This window comes from Bubalus bubalis, chromosome 3 (assembly GCF_019923935.1).
Source record: "Bubalus bubalis isolate 160015118507 breed Murrah chromosome 3, NDDB_SH_1, whole genome shotgun sequence".
In the NCBI taxonomy this organism is placed as follows: domain Eukaryota; kingdom Metazoa; phylum Chordata; class Mammalia; order Artiodactyla; family Bovidae; genus Bubalus; species Bubalus bubalis.
The window spans coordinates 139,873,693-139,895,152 of NC_059159.1; the positions used below are offsets into that span (position 1 = coordinate 139,873,693).

Here is a 21,460-nt window from a genome sequence, read left to right on the forward strand (position 1 = left end):
TTGGCATATATTAAAGATTCCATGAATGTCTCAATTTAAGATCCATGTGATGAGCAGGAAATGTCCAGGGGGACAAGGTTCTCTGTGAAACTCTATTACTGAGGAAATGGGAGGATATGTTTCCTACTTCAACCTTAAATGGGTGGAGTGATATTTATTTATTTATTGTGTTAGTTTTAGATTTAGTAGTAATGAATATAGACCTGGGTTGAACTATAGCCTGCATGTATATATAGGATATTTACTTCTGGGAGAAATTGATACTAGGAATTTTATTTAAACCATCCGAAACTATAAGCATCTCCACCAACTACTGAAACTTCTTTGTGACAGAATGCATTTTTCAGTGGCTGTAATGTGATGCTAAAACAAAACTAGAAATCCACTCAGTTCTGGTACTTGGGAAACAAATGCCCAAGTGCATTGAATTTCCACCCTGGAAAATTCCATTAATGATAAAGATAGCCACAATATTTAGTCCCTCATCTCAATTATTACTTCTGGTCATCACTGTCCCCCTGATTCCATGAATGAAGTCGCTTAGTCGTGTCCGACTCTTTGTGACCCCCCTGGACTGTAGCCTACCAGGCTCCCCAGTCCATGGAATTTTCCAGGCAAGAGTACTGGAGTGGGTTGCCGTTTCCTTCTCCAGGGGATCTTCCCAACCCAGGAAATGAACCCGGGTCTCCTGCATTGCAGGCAGACACTTTATCATCAGAGCCACCTGATTCCATACAGTAGAGTTATTTGCACAATAATCTAATCACACCCTTTGTTTTGACTATATGAACATACATAGATTAGTCTGCAGACCACAGGAGTTTGGTGGTCTCTACACCACACACACACACCTCTTCTGGGTACTCCTATCTTTGCCAAGGTGAATTTTAAAAAGGTACTTTTTATATAAAAAAAAATTATTTAAAGAAATCAACTGTTGTCTTGATTTTTCCCCTTCGAATCTAAGAAGCTATTTATGGTAGAGTCTGGGCGTTTCATTTATTTATTTTTGTTAGTTATTCATATTGGGTTTGAAGTGGTTTTACTGGAGTCTCCAAAGTTAAAAGCAGAGCTTTGACTGACCTAAGAAATAAAGAATGTAAAAATTTTTAACATGCTTACCCGATAGCTTATTTATCATGGAATCTTTGCGCTTCCCTGGTGGCTCAGATGGTAAAGAATCCACCTACAGTGTAGGAGATTTGGGTTCAATCCCTGGGTTGGGAAGATCCCCTGGAGAAGGGAACAGTTACTTACTCCAATATTCTTTTTTTTTTTTAATTTTATTTTATTTTTAAACTTTACATAATTGTATTAGTTTTGCCAAATATCAAAATGAATCCGCCACAGGTATACATGTGTTCCCCATCCTGAACCCTCCTCCCTCCTCCCTCCCCATTCCATCCCTCTGGGTCGTCCCAGTGCACCAGTCCAGGTTCGATACACGATACTGGATGCTTGGGGCTGGTGCACTGGGACGATCCAATATTCTTGCCTAAAGAATTCCATGGACAGAGGAGCCTGGTGGGCTACAGTCCATAGTGTTGCAGAGAGTCAGGCACAACTGAGAGACTTTCACTTAGACTCACTTGGCCAAGGATACTTTGTATAAAATGAACCCAAATGTTCCTAGGACCCTTTAAGACAGTGTTATTCAAAGTGCCTGTCCACAGTGAGATTGTCTAGAATAGAAACCAGTGCATTGCTTTTTTCATTAAGAAAGTCTTGGGACTTCCCTGGTGGTCCAGTGATTAGGACTCCACACTTCAAGTTCGATCCCCAGCCAGGGAACTAAGATCCTGCATGTGTGCAGCTTGCCCCCCACCAAATAATGATAATAATAACATAAAATTTTAAAAAAGAAAGTCTTACTCCCAAGAAAAAGTCAGCTAAATGCCATGCAAACAGCCAAACCAAACTTCCCCAATGCCTTTCCTCTTAGCTGCATTGCTGAAAGACACAAGATAAATGGCAGCTGAGTGTTTGTACAACTTGGGCAAACTATTAATACTTCACCCGTCTGTGCCTACAGCTCTTAGAATGCTGGTACCAGGAGGTAGAGAGGGAAAATGTGAGCAAGGAGCTCAGTGAGTGAGTGGCGTAGCCAAGATGTCATAGTGAGGGGCCCAACGTGGTACAGGCTGATGGCTCCCTAAGACAGATGCTTTCAATTGGTTGGGGCTCTAGCAGGAGTTGGTGGGGTAAACGGGGGTGGGGTCATGGTCAGACATCATGCACAAAGGCCTTGATGTACCTGGGAGTGAAGGGTGAGGATGGCTCTCATTTGAGAGGGCTGGAGGGAGAAGTCATGGGTGTCCTCAGGCACGTTATGGTGGTGGTGTTTTAGTTGCTAAGTCTGACTGACCTAAGAAATAAAGAATGTAAAAATTTTTAACATGCTTACCCAATAGCTTATTTATCATGGAATCTTTGCGCTTCCCTGGTGGCTCAGATGGTAAAGAATCCACATGCAGTGCAGGAGATCTGGGTTCAATCCCTGGGTTGGGAAGATCCCCCGGAGAAGGGAACAGTTACCCACTCCAGTATTCTTGCCTAAAGAATTCCATGGACAGAGGAGCCTGGTGGGCTACAGTCCATAGTGTTGCAGAGAGTCAGGCACAACTGAGAGACTGTATCTGTATCTCACTCTTTTGCGACCCCATGGTACTATAGCCTGCTGGTCTCCTCTGTCCATGGGATTTCCCAGACAAGAATGCCTGAGTGGGCAGTCATTTCCTTCTCTAGGGTATCTTCCTGACTCAGGGATCAAATCTTCCTGACCTGCATCTCCTGCATTGGCAGGCATATTCTTTACTGCTGAGCCATCAGAGAAACCCATCCTCAGCAAAGCCAAGGTTTTATTGGAGCTGAGGAGGTAAAGAGAAGTTTAAGGAGAAATTTAGGGTACAGGGACCTACTGGATGATGGGCATTTCGCCCAGAAGAACTGATGGAAGGACTTGGGAGGGAGACGAAGGGGTTAGCATTGGCTCTGCTTGGGGCAATTATGAGCAATTTGGCAGTTTGAGGCTGGATAAAGAGGGATGGTCTGAGAGGGTACCGAGGATTTCCTTTGGTGATTGAGGGAAACAGGCAATGAGGCAGTTTGGGATATGTTTCAATGCTCTCCTGGAGGAGAATGGAAAGAAATTCTTAGCTCAAGTGTGTGATAGCTTCAGACTAGTTGTTCTTCCTACTCCTGACATCTTGGAGAATTGAGCTTTTTTATTGCCTGCACATTCAATAGGATTGTTGTCAGTTAACTGAAATAATAAAACTGAACAGTATTTGTCTCTTGCTTCTATTATCATTTGGCACATTTTCCAACAAATATTTGGATAGCACCAGCTGTGTGCAGAGCACTATGAAACCCTGGCAGAAATGCAAATACAAACAAAAACTTGTTACCTGTGCCCCTCAGTGGCTTCCAGTCTTAGAAAAGAGGAATTCCTTCTATTTAGATGGAGTACATTGGCAAAAGGCCACTATTCATGTAATCTACTATATCCCAAACATAGCAAAGCAAATTAATGCAAAATAGCCCATTTCTTTAAAGATGTGTCTACTGCCTTCAAGGTCAGTGTGTAAAACTGGTCTCATCAATTTTAGCTTGGAAGATGATGAAGTTGTGGCTTTATCCATAGCTTTAGAAAATTGTTTCCCATCAACGTTTTTTACTGCTTGGAATGAAAGAGAGGGTGGGGGGGTGGGTAGGGATGGAGAGAGAGGGAGGAAAGGAAAAAAAGGAAAAGGAAGGAAAGAAGGAGAAAGAAAGGAGAGAGGGGAGGAAGGAGGCGAGAAAAGTGTAAATCAAATGCAAGAAAAAAAAGTTAAATACTAGCCTTGATCTGGTTAGAGTGTAAAGTAAATCAAGTGGCAATTTAATTCTCAATGAACATATGACAACCATGGAGTTAAATATTAGATTTAAATAGGGCAGCTAATTTTCTGCAAGAATTACATTCATCTCTTTATATGGGCACTCTTCCTAATGAACACATCTTCCCCTCTTAAATTCAGGCATTGCTGCTGGAGCATGAGAAATTAATATACATTCTTAGATTCATTAATAATGTTGCTCATAAAAGACCTTTTGATTTTTATCACCCTGAGTTCCCAGAGGCCCAAGGAAGCAGCCATAGCTCCAAACCACATGAATTATCAGGGGGAAAATCCTATTAAAGCAAAACCTTAATCACCACTTGCATTTTATATCAAGTTGTATCTAAGAAGAAACTGTATATATCATATCCATCAACCTAGCATGGACAAATAAATGGTGTTACAGTCCTTCCACAGAATATTACAAAGTAAAAGCAAAAGAATTACTACTACTACTACACACAGTGTAATTCAGTCTCAAGAACAATGTTGAGAGATAGATGTAAGACAGAGAAGGATACATGTAATATGACTCCATTTATTAGCTTCAAAACAAGCAACAATCTCTCACTGGGGAGGTGTCAGTGGTAGCAAACCAACAAGGAAAATGATTAACACAAAATTCAGGATGGTGATTATCCCTGGGACGTGAGTAGGAAATGGGTACAATCCAGAAAGAACACAGTGGTGCTCCAAAAGCTCTAGTGATGTTCTGTTTCTTAATGGAATGGTAACTTCATGGGTATTCATGTTATTATCATTATTAAAACTGTAGAGATAAGCTTTGTATTTTCTTTGGAACTTTTGATAATTTGAACTGGCTGTTGAACTAAGTAGAAAGGAAGCTGGGAGGTTATTTTCACTTTTTACTCTCTTATTTACATACTTCCCTTTCTCTCATCACACTTAGCATGACTTACAACTGAAAAAGAACTTTAAGGCGCAGAAGAAAAGTTACAGACTCTGGGTTCAGACAAACCTGAGTTCACATCCCAATTCCTCCATTCCCACACTGTGAATCAGTGAAATTCCTGCAGACTCAGTTTTCCCATGTATAAAATGTAGGAAAGAATGCTTCTAAGAGTCCAATGAGAGAATATTCTTGACTGCACATTCCAAGCTCTAGAGGGACTCACAGTCTCTTTTTTCAGTCTGCCACTCAGGGATGAGAAGTTCAGAAAAGCCTGGTGGCAGTGACCCAGTGGAAGCCCTGGGCTCAGGGATCCAACGCTTGATGTGCTGGGTGAAGAGGCCCAAGCTCACACTGTGGAGTCCTCTATCCTCTGCAGTCTCTTTTTGGGCTTCTCCACCAGCTCTGTCCCGAGAATCATTCACTTGCCTCCCATTGTGCACTACTGGGCTCCCAAAGAACCGCCTTGGGACCGCCTCCTGCCTCCTCCAGGAAGGTGATGGATGAGTGGCATGGGCTTGCTCAGCTCTGGATGAGAGGAATAAATAGTCCCCCTTCCCCTGATGCTTCTGTACATCCTGTCTCTTCTTGGCTTTGGACAGCCAAGGCTAGAACCCGCTCTTAGAAAGGAGCTAAGGAAACCAGCTTTTAGCACAATGGGCTAGACATTTCTAGTCTAAACGGAAAGAGTCACCAGAACTCAACCATGGAGCCCACCACGTGAGGAAGCAAAAAGTGAGGTGAGGAAACAGCCTTCTTCAGCAATGCACAGATCTTGCATTTTCCCTTCGTGTCCTCTGAGCCTGTCTCCCTCAATATTCTGAAGGGGCTTAACAAAGGCTTAGCGCTTCCTAGCTAGCTCTCTGCCTTGCCCACTAGACATAACTGATGAATATATGCAAAGCATCTGGCTTGTGAGAGACCTGCCACTCATATCCATCCCCTTCTCAATTCTCCCCTTTCTTGGTCCATAAAGCTCATGAATGATGTTTTGCAGCCAACAGCTAAGTGCTTCCTTTGGTTCTATCAGAAACAGTGATTCCATTCTGGAGAGCAAGCCTAAACCACCAACTGCCTGGAAGCCCTTTGGGTGGACCTTGAGGATGGATGCTGAGTTTATCCTCCAGTTTTCTATGTGCAGAGGAGAGACTTTAGGTCTGTGAGCTCAGGATGCAGCCTGCTGACTCCTGCCCTTTGCCTTCAGCTCTGGCTGCCTCGATTCCAATTTCCATTCTGTCTTTGTCTTACAGTTGTTCAGCACATCAAGCGACACAACATTGTCTTGAAAAGGGAGCTAGGTGAAGGAGCCTTTGGAAAAGTTTTCCTTGCTGAATGCTATAACCTCTGTCCTGAGCAGGACAAGATCTTGGTGGCCGTGAAGGTAAGCGAACACTCCAGAATGTCTCGTTACCCATGGTCACTACTCACATGTGGAAGTGTTGCTTTATTTTATTTCATCGCAGTGACCATTTCAGGAGCAAAGTATATCTGCCATGGTGGATGTGTCCAAATTCCTTTAAGTGATGGACAGTGGGAAGGATGTTTGGGGCACAGGGACAATGGGTTCTGCTCAGGAACATCTTTCCAGCCTGCAGGCTGTGGGTATCTCTGAGCTACTCTCTCCAGTCAGTGTTAACTGAACTCTGGACAGAAGTCAGTGGGGTCAAACACAATCCAACCCACCAAACCTGGAGACTTCGCTTTCTCCTCAGATTGCCCGGAGTGTGTCCAAGTTCAGCTGGCGCTTGTCTCATGTTCAGAAGACCTGGAAAGGACACTGTGGCCTTCACTTCCCTCTCTCAGCCTCACTTCTGCTGAGATGTTTCATTATCCTTTTTTGTCCCTTCCAAATATCTCCAAGGCCCCAGACATGGCATCTGGAAGGGGAACATCTCTGGGGGATGGATCTTACCGCCCTAGGAGACACGAGATTTTATTGAAATACAGAAGTCTGAAAGTCTTTTGTCATAACCATTTCTCCATAAACTCTAAAAAGGAGACCTGAGGAATCCCCTGGCAGTCCATTTGTTGTAAAGCTCCATGCTTCCACTGCAGACGATGCAGGTTTGATCCCTGGTCAGGGAACTAAGATCACACATGCCGCATGGCATGGAAAATAAAAATAAAATAATAAATGCATATATGTTAAATTACAATAATTCTTTTAAAGGAGACCTCATCTTCAATATGGAGAAGGAAATGGCAACCCATTCCAGTACTCTTGCCTGGAAAATCCCATGGACGGAGGAGCCTGGTGGCTGCAGTCCATGGGGTCGTGAAGAGTCTGACACGACTGAGCGACTTCACTTTCACTTTTCACTTTCATGCATTGGAGAAGGAAATGGCAACCCACTCCAGTGTTCTTGCCTGGAGAATCCCAGGGACAGAGGAGCCTGGTGGGCTGCTATCTATGGGGTCGCACAGGGTCGGACACAACTGAAGCAACTTAGCAGCAGCAGCATCTTCAATAAAATTGTAAAGTAATTAGCCTCCAATTAAAATAAATAAATTTATATTAAAAAATAAAAATAGATAAACATTATTGAAAGGGCTAAAATTTCCACTGGGCCCTCTAAATCACAAGGATCAACACAAATAGCACAAAAAACTTCAGCATATCTTTTACATATGCACTGTCAAAATGTTTTAAAAAAATCACCAAGGTACAATTTATGTAAAACACTTAAGAGAGGCATATGTATATAAAATGAATTAAGGGCCAAATGAATAAGTACGTGGCTAATGTAATAAAATGTAACTTCTTGACCTAACGTAAAATGATTGAGTTTTGGTTTTTATTTGTTCGTTTGGCCAAACACAAAATATTTATACAAATGGCATTTATTTCCTCATTATCACCAGGACAAGTTTCTTTGTGAGTTGATGGATGTGTTTTATTTATTTATTTATTTTTCTGGTCTTTTAATGCCTTAACTTTTATTCATTTTTAATTGGAGGATAATTGCTTTACAGAGTTGTGTTGGTTTCTGCTGTACAACTTCGTGAATCAGCCATAAGTATATATATGTTCCCTCCCTCTTGAACCTTTCTCCCAACCCCACCCCAGCCCAGCCCTCTAGGTTGCCACAGTGCACTGAGCTGAGTCGCCTGTGTTATACAGCAACTTACCACTAGTTGAATGTTGTCCTGGTTATAATGAGGAAATAAATGCCATTTTACACATGGTACTGTGTATGTTTCAGCGCTACTCTCTGAAGTTGTCTCACCCTCTCCTTCCCTCATTGTGTCCACAAGTCTGTTTTCTATGTCTTCTTCTCTATACCTGCCCTGCAAATTGAACTGAGGTGGATGAACCTCAGTTCATCCTATTATACAGAGTAAAATAAGTCTGAAAGACAAAAACAAATATTGTATATTGACACATATATAAGGGAATCTAGAAAAATGGTACTGAGGAACTTTTCAGTTTTTAAAAGATATATATTCCATTACTGTTGTACTTAGCCTTAAAATACTTTAAAATATGCGTAATGGGTAACCGAGGAGAGAAATAAAATGATTCTTGAACTTTCCCAACCTGCAGACTAAACACAGTTTCTGTTACAGTTCATCCTAATGAAACACCATGCATCTGCTTTCCTTGCCATCAAAAGTGACTAAGCCAAGTGGCTCAGATACACTTAAACTCTCAGGAAAGGCTCCTAAAAAGCTCTACTTTGGGGTGAATAAAGGACAGGCCTTTCTAGGGATGAGAAATGTAATATCTATGAAATAAACATCATCTCACTAAGATAGGCAAGTGGAGGGGGTAGTGAGACAGAGGAGAGAAGCAGGGAAGGGAGATGTGGGAGAGAATCAAGGTCAAGCGGGGTGAGTGGAGTGAAAGGAGAATCCTGCAGGGACCCTGAGGATGTTTAATTCCTGCTGCTGAGATGGCTTCCTCTTTTCTTTCATTTACTCAAAAAGTTTGTCATTTTTTTTAAAGCACAAAATGTTCAGAACATTTGGCAGTGTTATATCTGCAGTCTTCACTTTCTTCTGCTGTTATCTTTTTTCCCCACTTTGGAAAAATGGGACCAAAAGGTGCCTCTATTTTTGGAGATTGAGAACCCGATACAAGGATAGAGCTGGAAGACATTCTGGGAACATGTAACCCCAATCTCGCATGTGTCATAGACAAGGACAATGAGGACCCTGGGGCCAAGGTCTGGGCCATGTTTCCTGCTGATGTTTGGAGGCCATCCAGGAATCTGTTCATTTCATGAGGTCACAAGGTGAAAGCTTTGAATGTGAGAAAATCGTAGGAGATGAGGGAAACCTAGAGGATAGTGTAGGAATAGCTGAGAGGCCTCAGCTCGGTAGTGTGTGCTCAGTTGCTTCAGTCATGTCCGACTCTTTGCGACCCCATGGACTGTAGCCTGCCAGGCTCCTCTGTCCATGGCATTCTCTAGGGAAGAATACTGGAGTGGGTTGCCATGCCCTCCTCCAGGGGATCTTCCCAACCCAGGAATCAAACCGACATGTCTTATGTCTCCTGCATTGGCAGGTGGGTTCTTTACCACTAGTGCCACGTGGAAAGCCCTCAGCTTGATAGAAATAGACTCAGAATTTCTCAGCGGGTATTGCCTTTCACGTTCCTGTTATTTCTAATTCTGTGCTTGCTCCTCTTCTTGCAGTGTCCTTAAGGAGCCAGCGCTACACAGCTAAATCCAGGGCACCTTTAACTCAGACATCACTTTTCCTTCCAAACTCATGCTAAACAGGATTTCAGAGCTTGATCTAGTAAAGATAAAGGATTAGCCGGTGTCAGCAATGTTCAGCCAGTGGTCCTTCCCACAGCATGCTTCCCATCACTACTGTTGGTGCTGCTGCTGCTGCTAAGTCGCTTCAGTCGTGTCCGACTCTGTGCGACCCCCATAGACGGCAGCCCACTAGGCTCCCCTATCCCTGGGATTCTCCAGGCAAGAACACTGGAGTGGGTTGCCATTTCCTTCTCCAATGCATGAAAGTGAAGAGTGAAAGTGAAGTCGCTCAGTCATGTCCGACTCTTCGCGACCCCATGGACTACAGCCTTTCTTTAAATCCCAATCACAGCCCTCATCCCATGTTCAATCCAGACCCAGGCCCCAGTCCCCATGAACCTCCTGGCTTTGCCAAATAATTGTTTGCAGATTAACAACCCACGATGAGTGTTTGCTCTTTAATCAAAACTGCTGAAAAAGAAAACAAAGAAAATTTGTCCCTTTATCTCAAGTAGTGAGAACAAAATACCTACAGCTTAAAAAGTCATTTCAACTTCAAGGTCATACACCAAAGAAATCTCATCTCCCTGACCTCAAATGTGGCCTTTTGTGGAAATCAGAGGCTTTGCTTACCTTGGCCAGAATGATTTCAAGCTTCAGCAGGGCAGGGGCCCATTTTAACTGTCTGAGATCCAGAGGCTACAGCTACGCAAGAAACAAGTCCGATTTTTCATGGGCTCTGGGATGAATGGGATCAGAATAACACATGGAGCTGCCTCTTGCCAGCCTTACTGGCTCCTTTTTAGGCATGTGGGCCCATTGTAAGTATATTCAAAGACTATCTGATAAGTCTGGGAGGAAAATGTCTCTGGTGCCTTCCTGACCACAATAAGGGAATTTTTTTTAAAAGGAACTGAACGTGGCCTCCAGGGCCTCCATAGCCTGTCACCTCTGAGGAGTGGCTGCCGGGGCTGCTTCTCTTCCATTGGAGGCACCCAGGGATGTTTGACAGTCTTTCTGCCCGTTGCCTAGCAACCCCTGCAGCATTGATTATGCATGCTAAGAAATAGCAGCTATTGTCCTCTTTCCTTCTCTAGAAGGAGCTGACTGATTTGAAATCCAAGGTTTTGCATTCAGACTGACAGATGTCAGGTTCCTGTAAATTTTGACGCTGCTTTTTCCAAATGACTAAAGAGCTTGAGGAATCCGCAGAAGTCAGTTTAAGATGTGAGTTAGCCTAGGCTTGTGCAGACCCCTCAAGGGTTCAGGGCCTGAGCCAGCCTTTCCCATTAGAGTATCTGCTTGTTTGGATCCAGTTGGATTGCCCTTTTCTTGATATTTTTGGATGACCTTTGTTTCTTAGTGAAATGGATTTGTGCCTTCCCACTGAAAGACAACTGGAGAACCCATAGAGAAAATGAGATGCATAGAAACGAGTCTGTGATCAAAATAATTCCTTTATCTTTAAGTAACTCAATTGCCAAGGAAACACTTCATTGCAGTTTCTCTGCATTAGCTGTGGATGCATTAACTATTTTTGGCTCCATCCAATTTGCTTTTCAATAGCTACAATTCCTACAACATTTCCTTGTGCTGTGAATGCACACTAATTTTCATTTTTTTAAATATAGCCACAAGTGGGCTTTGTAGGATTCATGGTCTCTCTTCCCCCTCTCCACTAACTCAGGTGTATTCCTAGAAACATAAAGTGCTGAACACAAGAGAGGCCTTAGGAATCATATCTATAACCCACGTCTCGTGTTTTATAGATGACAAATCCAGAGAAGCTGAGTGACTTCCTTGAGGTGTGAGTTAAAACGAGTCATAGATGCTGTACAAGAAGACTTGGCAAGGTGCGAAATAGTGATGTCTGAGCTCAGCAGGCACTTTCTTTAGTATCTAATGAAGGGCTTTTTCTTTTCATATTGCTAAATATTTGCTTGTCAACAACAGAGGAAATGATGCAAGGGCTTTGGCAAAGTTGACTGATACACCCTGTGGTACGTTACCACGAGCCAGCTCACGTAGCATCTAACACTCCATGGCCATGTCCGTGCCTGGGGGGCCCAGCCCAACATAAGAGCCATACAGCTCCCTTCACCCATCAGCTCTCATCTCAAGTTACCCCTTCAAGGAAACTTCCCCTTGCTACTCCCTGGTCTAGGTCAGACCTCCCAGTTCCATGTTATTAAGGCATCTGTACTTGTCCTTGAGAGCATTTGTTAAGGCTGTTAATCAGTACATGTATTTGTGAGTATATTTAATCAACAACATTTGTCTATCTTCTCCGGTAGAGTGGCATATTCTTGAGGGTAGGAATCATGCCTTTTAGCACATTGCCTAGTATGTAGTGGCAGGCAATAAATGCTTGTTGGATGGATGGATGGCCTATTGAAAAAGAGCCTTTTGAAAAGGTAAAGAGTTGGCAGTTGGCACTTCCAAGTAAGGAAATGATTTGATCAGCTATTTTTTTTTTTTTTGATCAGCTATTTATATGTGTGTATAGTATATGTGTGTGTGTGTGTGTGTGTGTATATATATATATATATATGATGTAATCTAATGAGAAATCATTTTAGAAATAACTGAATCACTATGCAGAAATATAGAGCTATTATTGAAATTCTTTAGTTTAACTCATACTTTTTTTGCCAATGAGGAAGCAGAAGAGGGGCCCAGAGAAGATAAATGATCATTCCAAAGTCACATAGCTTGAACAAGATCACTCAATGTCAGACCAAGGACTAAAACTCTGACCTCCACATCAGCCCAAGGCTCAGTGCATCATATTTTAGTGTACTGAATCCTACACATGCCCTATAAACCAAATTGAGGAAATTCAACATGATGTATGAGGTAATACAAAGGAGTGGGTCGTTTTGCTCAATTGTGTATGATAATAAGAGAGATATTCTTGTTTTCCCAAGTAGAAATGCAATTCAAGGAAATAGGTGGAAATAAAGAAAATTCCAGAGTGAGTGCTTTGGCCTCATGAGGGGGTGCAAGCAAAACATCTCAATCAGCTTTGATAATAAGAGCAGTATAATGTTCATTGGAAACCCAACTCAAGCTGGTTTAAGCAGAAAGGGAATTTATTTGCTCAAACTACTGGGAAACCTTGCTGTTGGTGCTCTAGCTTCAGGCATAGCTAGCTCCTGGCATCAGCAATTCCCTCTCTCTCTCTCTTTCTCTCTCTCCGTCTCTTGGCTTTGCTTTCTTCCATGCTGAATGCATTCTTGGGCAGGTTCTCCCCACACTATGGTAAAGATTCAGCAACAACTTCTCTGGGTTTACATGCAGCCATCCTAGCAACCCTGGAGAAGGCAATGGCACCCCACTCCAGTACTCTTGCCTGGAAAATCCCATGGACAGAGGAGCCTGGTGGGCTGCAGTCCATGGGGTCGCTAAGAGTTGGACACGACTCAGCGACTTCACTTTAACTTTTCACTTTCACGCATTGGAGAAGGAAATCGCAACCCACTCTAGTGTTCTTGCTTGGAGAATCCCAGGGACGGAGGAGCCTGGTGGGCTGCCGTTTATGGGGTCACACAGAGTTGGACACAACTGAAGTGACTTAGCAGCAGCAGCAGCAGCATCCTAGCAAACCAAAAGAGAACTCCTCTTTCCCAACAATTATGCACAAGTCGAAGGGCCAACTCCTATTGGTTTATCTTGAGTTGTTTCGCCAGGCCCTCCAGCCAAGGGAATAGAATGTTCTGATTATCCAGGCCTGGGTCACATGCCTATCCCTGCAAATGGAAGATGAGGTCAGCTCTCCTCACACATGTTGACCAAATGTAGGGAGGCGTTTGTTCCCTGTAAGAATGTTAAAGCTGCTAAGTGAGAAGACAGAGAAAAGAGATCTGACAGGAAAAACTGAAAGATGACCAACTTAAATAGGACTTGCAGGACCTCACTGTGAGTAGAACAGTTGGGATCTAGAAGCTCACTAGGATGTGAACTGGCCCTTAGGGCAGTCCCTTTGTTATCCTTGCAGGAGGCACTAGGTCTCTCCTCCAGGCCTCCCTGCTGGCATAGCACAGCTGTATCACCCCTCTCTGCTCCCTGGCTTAGGCTGCTGCCTTCTGCCAGCTGCTGCTCCCATGGTATCTATAACTCACCTTCAGATTCCTTAACAAGGAAATACCATGCGTCCAGTTATTCCACTCAGTGTTCCTGCCAGGCACCTGCCTGCAGTCCCAGAATCCAGTGTGGTCACATGACACAGATGAGACCACTTATAGGCCAGAAGCAACTAAAGCCAGTTGTCTTAAAATATTTGTAAGTGGAAGAGCTTGAAAAGAACCGCTTTCCAGGAACCACCAGTTCTGGAACAGGGAAACAATCTTTAGATAAGAAAGAGTGTCAAGAGTTCATGAATTCAAGTACTTTATCCACACAAGTTTATTTCTAAACCAGATGGCTATTTTCTTTCTCCCTTCTTCTCTTCCTTCCTTCCTTCCTTTCCTCCTTCTTGTCTTTCTTCTTTCCTTCCTTCTTTTTAATTTTTAAGAAGAGTCATCCTTCTAGTCTCACATCTTGATTACTTGTGAAGTCTCTCACCCATTCCTCCCTCTTCCTGTGCCCCTCTCCTCTTCTTAATTTACTTTAGTATGTAAAATTCCTTTCCCACAAATAGAAATTGATGACAAGATTAATGTAGTTAAGAGAATATTTGTCAGTGTTGCCCTTAAAAGATAGTTTATATTCCTTAACAGAATATAATGTTGCAGAAAATACTATCAATTCCATCTTTATAAGTTTCTGGTAACAAATTGTAAAACTTTTAATAGTGGCTTGCTAAAAGACTTAATCATCTTATTGTCTGGACATTGCTAAATAGATCTCTATCTTCTTGTAGTGGGAGTGCATTCTTTCTTGGTGAGTGCATGTGTATATATGTGCTCGTGTATGTGTGTGTGTGTGCACACTCACATGTGCTGTAAGATGGGCAGCAACATTTCCCGTGTCAGAATCCCTCTTGTACTGGAGTCACTTGGGCCCCAGTTATTAAGTTGCTCCATCAATGTCCCGTCCCCAGTAACTTCAACTTTTAACCTTTGATGGGAGATCTGTTTTTTGTCTCGTTAATTTGTCTCCTTAACCCTTTTTTTCTTGGCTTTTCTCCAATTTACATACATCTTTTCAGAAATGCTGAAACCAAGCAGTACATTCCACTCTACTGAGGGCTCATCTGATACCAAACATAGCTGGGGTATTCATTTTACTCCTTTGCATCTCTGGAAAATATGCATCGTGGTAGATGGGCTGCTTTTTAATTGACTTTGACATGACAGCCCAACTCAGAGTCAAATCAGGGTCTACAGTGATCCATCAGCTTTTTTCTATCCAGTGGAATTATCTCAGTCAATTGAATGCTGGTGTGTTTAAAGCCTGTAAGTATCTTGCAATTGTCCATATTGGAGGCCAACTTCTGATTCATTCTTTTGAGTCAATATTTCTCTAATATGACAGTTGCTGTGAATTAGTTTCCTGTCTTTCAAAGATTAGCATTTGTAATATGCAACTTGATATAATATACACACACAAACCATCAATCTTATTCCCCAAATTCTCTAAGTACTTAAAGTATGTGAATTAGAAATTAACCTCATGATTCCCATTAGATGCTTGAATTGTTAGAGTTGGAACCATGAGAGCATGGTTTTGAAAATAAACATAGCAGCAATCAATACCCTGGCTATGAATCTTATATTTGAGACTGCCACTTGGTATATATTTAAAATCCTTGCAAAGGCCAGTCCCATATCATTGAGCTGATACACACAGAGTGTTGGTTTCTAGTACAGTGAGCACTATCTGGGGGTGTGTGTGAGCATTATTGTTTTTATTCAGTCATCTAATTAGCTTTTACATTTCTAGGAATGTTAGGAGGGTAGTTACTACACTCTTCTTAGTTTCTAACATTTTATTTCTATCAAGCTCTTTCTGTCTCTGAATTTATTAAAATATACTCCTCAAAATTTCACTTTTGTAAGAATTGATTAGAAGCTTCATCTACTTTTCTTCAGAGATGACCCTATAAGTTAGAAGAATCATAGTCTTGTGGCTATTGTTGTTGCTCAGTTGTGTCCAACTCTTTGTGACCCGTGGATTGCAGCATGTCAGGCTTCCCTGTCCTTCACCATCTCTTTCCAAATACTTGAGTAATCATTGCCTGTAAGGAACCTTATGAGGAGGGTGTCTGTCTTAACGCTATTTCAATTTAGCATTGAAAGTGAAGTCAAAGTGAAGTCGTTGTTCAGTCGTGTCCAGCTCTTTGCGATCCCATGGACTGTAGTCTACCAGGCTTCTCTGTCCATGGGATTTTCCAGGCAAGAGTACTGGAGTGGGTTGCCATTTCCTTCTTCAGGGGATCCTCCTGACCCGGGGATCGAACCCAGGTCTCCTGCATTGCAGGTAGACGCTTTACCCTCTGAGCCACCAGGGAAGCCCCTGGTGGCTTATTATCAGTTTAGCATTATTTTCCCCCAAAGCAGATTGGCTCATTAATAGCCTACTAAGGTGGATTTTATAGAATGGATCTGTCCAGTAGAAGTACAATGTGAGTCACAAAGCAAACCACGAACCATTTGTGTTTTAAAATTTCCTAGTCTGCACATTAAAAAGTGTAAACATGCAGATGAAACTAATTTTATTAATGTATTTTACTTAACTCAATCTACCTAAAATATTTTCAACATACTGTTAATCTAAAAATATTAATGAGATATTTTATGCATACCAAGTTTTCAAAATCTGAAATCTGTATTTTACACTTGCAGCAGCACATCTGAGTTTGGACCAGCTATATTTCAAATTATCACTGGCCACATGTAGCTGCTGGCTACCATTTTGGACAGTGCAGATCTGGAAGATATCAGAAGAGTAAACAGTCTCAGTGAGAAACAGATCTTGACCCAGAAACACTTAGGCATGTTGGCCACAATTCTCACAGATATTTGTTGCCTTGTAGGAGAGTTTACTCATTGCCTTTTATGCTTTAAGCACAGTGGTATGCATAGAGGATAATAAGGTTTTGCCATAATAATCTCTTTTTTTATCTTTCACCTTAACTCTGTTTCTCTGCTCTCTAAAATGTATGAGTTAAAAAAAAACTCGGCAGCCTTCAGAATGGGAGAAAATAATAGCAAATGAAGCAACTGACAAACAACTAATCTCAAAAATATACAAGCAACTCCTACAGCTCAATTCCAGAAAAATAAATGACCCAATCAAAAAATAGGCCAAAGAACTAAATAGACATTTCTCCAAAGAAGACATACAGATGGCTAACAAACACATGAAAAGATGCTCAACATCACTCATTATCAGAGAAATGCAAATCAAAACCACTATGAGGTACCATTTCACACCAGTCAGAATGGCTGCGATCCAAAAGTCTACAAGCAATAGATGCTGGAGAGGGTGTGGAGAAAAGGGAACCCTCTTACACTGTTGGTGGGAATGCAAACTAGTACAGCCACTATGGAGAACAGTGTGAAGATTCCTTAAAAAACTGGAAATAGAACTGCCTTATGATCCAGCAATCCCACTGCTGGGCATACACACTGAGAAAACCAGAAGGGAAAGAGACACGTGTACCCCAATGTTCATCTTGGCACTGTTTATAATAGCCAGGACATGGAAGCAACTTAGATGTCCATCAGCAGATGAATGGATAAGAAAGCTGTGGTACATATACACAATGGAGTATTACTCAACCATTAAAAAGAATACATTTGAATCAGTTCTAATGAGGTGGATGAAACTGGAGCCTATTATACAGAGTGAAGTAAGCCAGAAAGAAAAACACCAATACAGTATACTAACACATATATATGGAATTTAGAAAGATGGTAACAATAACCCTGTATACAAGAAAGCAAAAGAGACACTGATGTATAGAACAGTCTTATGGACTCTGTGGGAGAGGGAGAGGGTGGGAAGATTTGGGAGAATGGCATTGAAACATGTATAATATCACGTATGAAACGAGTCGCCAGTCCAGGTTCGATGCACGATACTGGATGCTTGGGGCTGGTGCACTGGGAAGACCCAGAGGGATGGTATGGGGAGGGAGGAGAGAGGAGGGTTCAGGATGGGGAATACATGTATACCTGTGGTGGATTCATTTTGATATTTGGCAAAACCAATACAATATTGTAAAGTTTAAAAATAAAATTTAAAAAAAATGTACAAGAGAAGGATATAAGATCAGCATGTTAAAAAGGATAGTCTTCATTTTACCTTGTGTCACTGGAAAAAAAACCCTGTTGCTGGGAAAGATTGAAGGCAGAAGGAGAAGAGGGTGACAGAGGATGAGATAGGTGGATGGCATCACTGATTCAATGGACATAAACTTGGGCAAACTCCGGAGATGGTGAGGTACAGGAAGCCTGGTATGCTACAGTCCATGAGGTTGCAAAGAGTTGGACACAACTTGGCAACTGAAAAACAACTCCTAAACCACATATACTTTGAACGCACAATCATTTGTCATGTCCCACAGCATCCAGCCACACCAATAGTTTCAAATAAGTCCTCTGGCGTCTCCTACTAGCTTCCCATTAGCCTTAATATTCTGTGGAAGCATTTCAGATAAATGTTAATCTTCCTTTGTTTTTTTCTCCTATTTTACCTTCACTTCAGTTCCGTACTTGAGTTTATTTCATTTTAATCCACTCTTCCAACTCTGGATCAATGTGAACACCAGGCAGTAACTCACTGAAGCTCTAGATAAGTCTTCTCCCTTGAGAATGTCTTCAGAAAGGATGGCGTCTTTAGAGTGTCAGGAAATTCACCAGGAATAAGATGAAATGAAGCTACAAAGCAGATGCTGGGAGTAAGAAAATAGCAGTGTTCAATGATGGGGCAAATACGCCTGTCAAAATGGAACTTAAGTGGAAGGGACTGTCAGTGAGGGAAGCCGCCATCCTGTGTCCATTGCCAAGGGACTTGGGGAACTAGCCAAGCCACCCTTAATTGAGTAAAATGACAATCAGCCACGGTGCTAAAACAGAGATGAAATTTATAAATAGGGTTGATAGCAGGATTTTTCCAGCTTCTGATTGCTGTCTGGCTGTGGTTCCACCCTTAGAAAAATTCTGTCCTTCGAGTGCCAAATTCAGAAGATGATTTTGCCCATCTCGTTACCGCCATATTTTCTGAATCTCTTAAAATAGAATTGGATCATAATTTAGCAAAAGAACTTGACATGTAAAAATGGATGGGCACATACATAGGATGAAGCCAGATTTGTTAAATACGTTTGTCCCATGAATAGTGAGATCTGCTTTCTTAAATTGAGAAATAGTACTGAAGCACAGTTTTTAAGCATAGTTTTGCACTGACAGTGGAGTTTCTTCTTGTAGGATTTTGCTCCGGGGAATGGAAATATGAGATGTTTGTTAAGTCTTTCAGTTTGATGCCCCCAACACAAGAAAACCCTGTCTTCCTTCACACTCTACCCTGCTGTCTGACATCCCTTCATCTCTCTCTTTCTCTCTCTCTCTAACATACACACATACACACAATATAACATTCTTGAGTCAATACTACATAGCTGAAACTTGAGAAGAATGTTTACCTGCAGAATGTGTTCATGCTTTTTGATAATGACCTGAAAATCTCAGTTGCCTTCCCCAATTCATGGTTAAAGATGGAATAAGGCCTTAGAAATGAATTATCTCAGCAACTCAAAGCAGACTGCATAGAGACTGGACCTCTGAGAAAGCGCCACAGGCTTCAAGGGATTTCAGGAGGGAACCAAGGCAGTCTCAGAGGTACTTTCATGCTTTGCACTGGCCTCATGCCTTATCCATGCATCTTTTGGCCTTCTCAGATCTTACTTAGCATGAGCGAATTGAATGCAAATTGGTTGAAGTTTCAAGTTCGAATCTCCCAAATATCAGTTTGTACCAGGGAGCTGGGGAGGTATTTCAGCTTAGATTACCTCACCTAGTCCTCCCAGGCAGCCTGTGAAGGAAATGACTTTGTTACCCTTTCCTTACCCTACAGAAGAGAAAACCAGAGTTCAGAGAGGTCCAGAGCAGAGCCAAGGTTTGAACCTGGATCTTTTTTTTTTTATTTTTTAACTTTTCAATATTGTATTGGTTTAACCATATATCAACATGGATCCACCACAGGTATAAACGTGTTCCCCATCCTGAACCCTCCTCCCTCCTCCCTCCCCGTACCATCCCTCTGGGTCGTCCCAGTGCACCAGCCCCAAGCATCCAGTATCGTGCATTGGACCTGGACTGGTGACTCATTTCATATACGATATTATTTTGATGTGAAGCTAGAATTGCTCCCCTGTGGGTATCACCAGTGTTAAAATCTACACAAACTTTGGGGCCAACTATCTAGGAGAGAGTGCTTTGGGCTGTCCTCTCCTTAACCTTGCATCCTCCTACCTGCTTTCTCTTCCAGATGATTCCTTCATTTCTGTTTCTTACTTGGGCTCATGCTCTGTCTTTCCAGATGACCAATCACTTTTCATCCCTTCCCAATGCTCCTTAATCTCTAGTTTGCACAGACCTCATGGGTCAGGGGTTCTTTAAGTTGCCAGACACTGAGATTGGCAGCCAGTGATAAATGGGTGAACACAACATACTTCTGTTAAAGGACGTAGGGGAGACAGGCACTTACCAAAATCATAATGGAAATTGGAGTATAAGAAATGCTCCATGTGTGTTTTGCTCTGTGAGCCCAAAGCTGATAAGGACGTGAGGGACATCCCTTCATGTCCATCTATTCACCTCATCTACAAAACGGTGGGTGGATTGAAAAAAAAACAGCTAAGAACTTGCCGATGGGTGAAACCAAGGTAAACAAATCGCCAAGATAAGTTCTTCTCACTTGCAATGCAACAGATATGAGAGGAGATTAGTTTGAAAGTGTATGAGCCCAGTTTTCTGAGCTGAAAGGGAGCAGAGCCCTAGACCTCAAATTTTCAGTCACTGTTCATTTTGTTATTATATGAAGAAATGTGCAGTTTCTGTAGCAACGACTATCACAGCTTTATGGCCTCTCTGAGCACTCACTGGCCCAAATCTGCTCACTTTCCAAGCAGAACCAGTGGTGCATTTAGGGACACTTCTCAGAAAACCACATTCTTGAGTGAGAATAGTGAACCCCATCACCAGACACTTTTTTTTGGAATGACATCTCCAGGATCTCTAGAATTTGACGTAAGAAGCAACTGTGTCTGGTCTAATAAGAAGTATACCTATAATTCCTGTCTCCTTAGGTCAGGTCACTGAAAGAAAGCTTCAAATCCTACTAAAGGCAGTTCATGAAAATGCTAGCTTCTGGCAAGGTCGTAACAGAAAAGACTTCATGATCTTGCTGCTGCTCATATTTCCTGTTGCTTATGCAAGGCAAGCCCTGCGTATTCTCAGTGTACTGTCTGGAGAACAGTCTTAGGTGGGGTCGATTGCATATTGCAAACTCATTTGTGGTAAACTCAATGACAGACCACCCAGACCCCCTGGGAATGAAGGACTTACTTCCTGAGTTGCTGGGAAAGCTGCAACAGACAGTCCTTGGCTGCCAGCAACTTATGAAGGCTCAGCAAGTCCACTCAAGGTCATACTCCCTTCCTGATGTGTCCCCCATCCAATGGTTGATTGTTACGGGGCTATAAAGGCCCAGCCCCCTTTGCCCAACTCAGGACCACTCTGAAGGCTCATCCTGCAGGACAGATGAGCTTCTATTAGACTGCATCACAGCTTAGCCTCACTCTCTGCCCAATTCCTCCCACAGGTATGAATCCCAATTCAGTTCAGTTGCTCAGTCGTGTCCAACTCTTTGCGACCCCATGAATCGCAGCACGCCAGGCCTCCCTGTCCATCACCAACTCCCAGACTTCACTCAGACTCACATCCATCGAGTCAGTGATGCCATCCATCTATCTCATCCTCTGTCGTCCCCTTCTCCTTCTGCCCCCAATCCCTCCCAGC

General features: G+C 42.4%; 1 protein-coding gene across 4 annotated transcripts in view; it reads left to right on the top strand.

Moving 5' to 3' along the window:
* NTRK2 (neurotrophic receptor tyrosine kinase 2) overlaps positions 1-21,460 on the top strand; it is a 400,572-nt gene that overhangs the window by 289,492 nt on the left and 89,620 nt on the right. For all 4 annotated transcript variants that reach the window (XM_025281959.3, XM_006080618.4, XM_006080619.4 and 1 more), the window contains one exon: positions 6,042-6,172. In XM_025281959.3, coding sequence (XP_025137744.1) covers positions 6,042-6,172 — 131 coding nt within the window. The remainder of the gene's footprint in view (positions 1-6,041; positions 6,173-21,460) is intronic.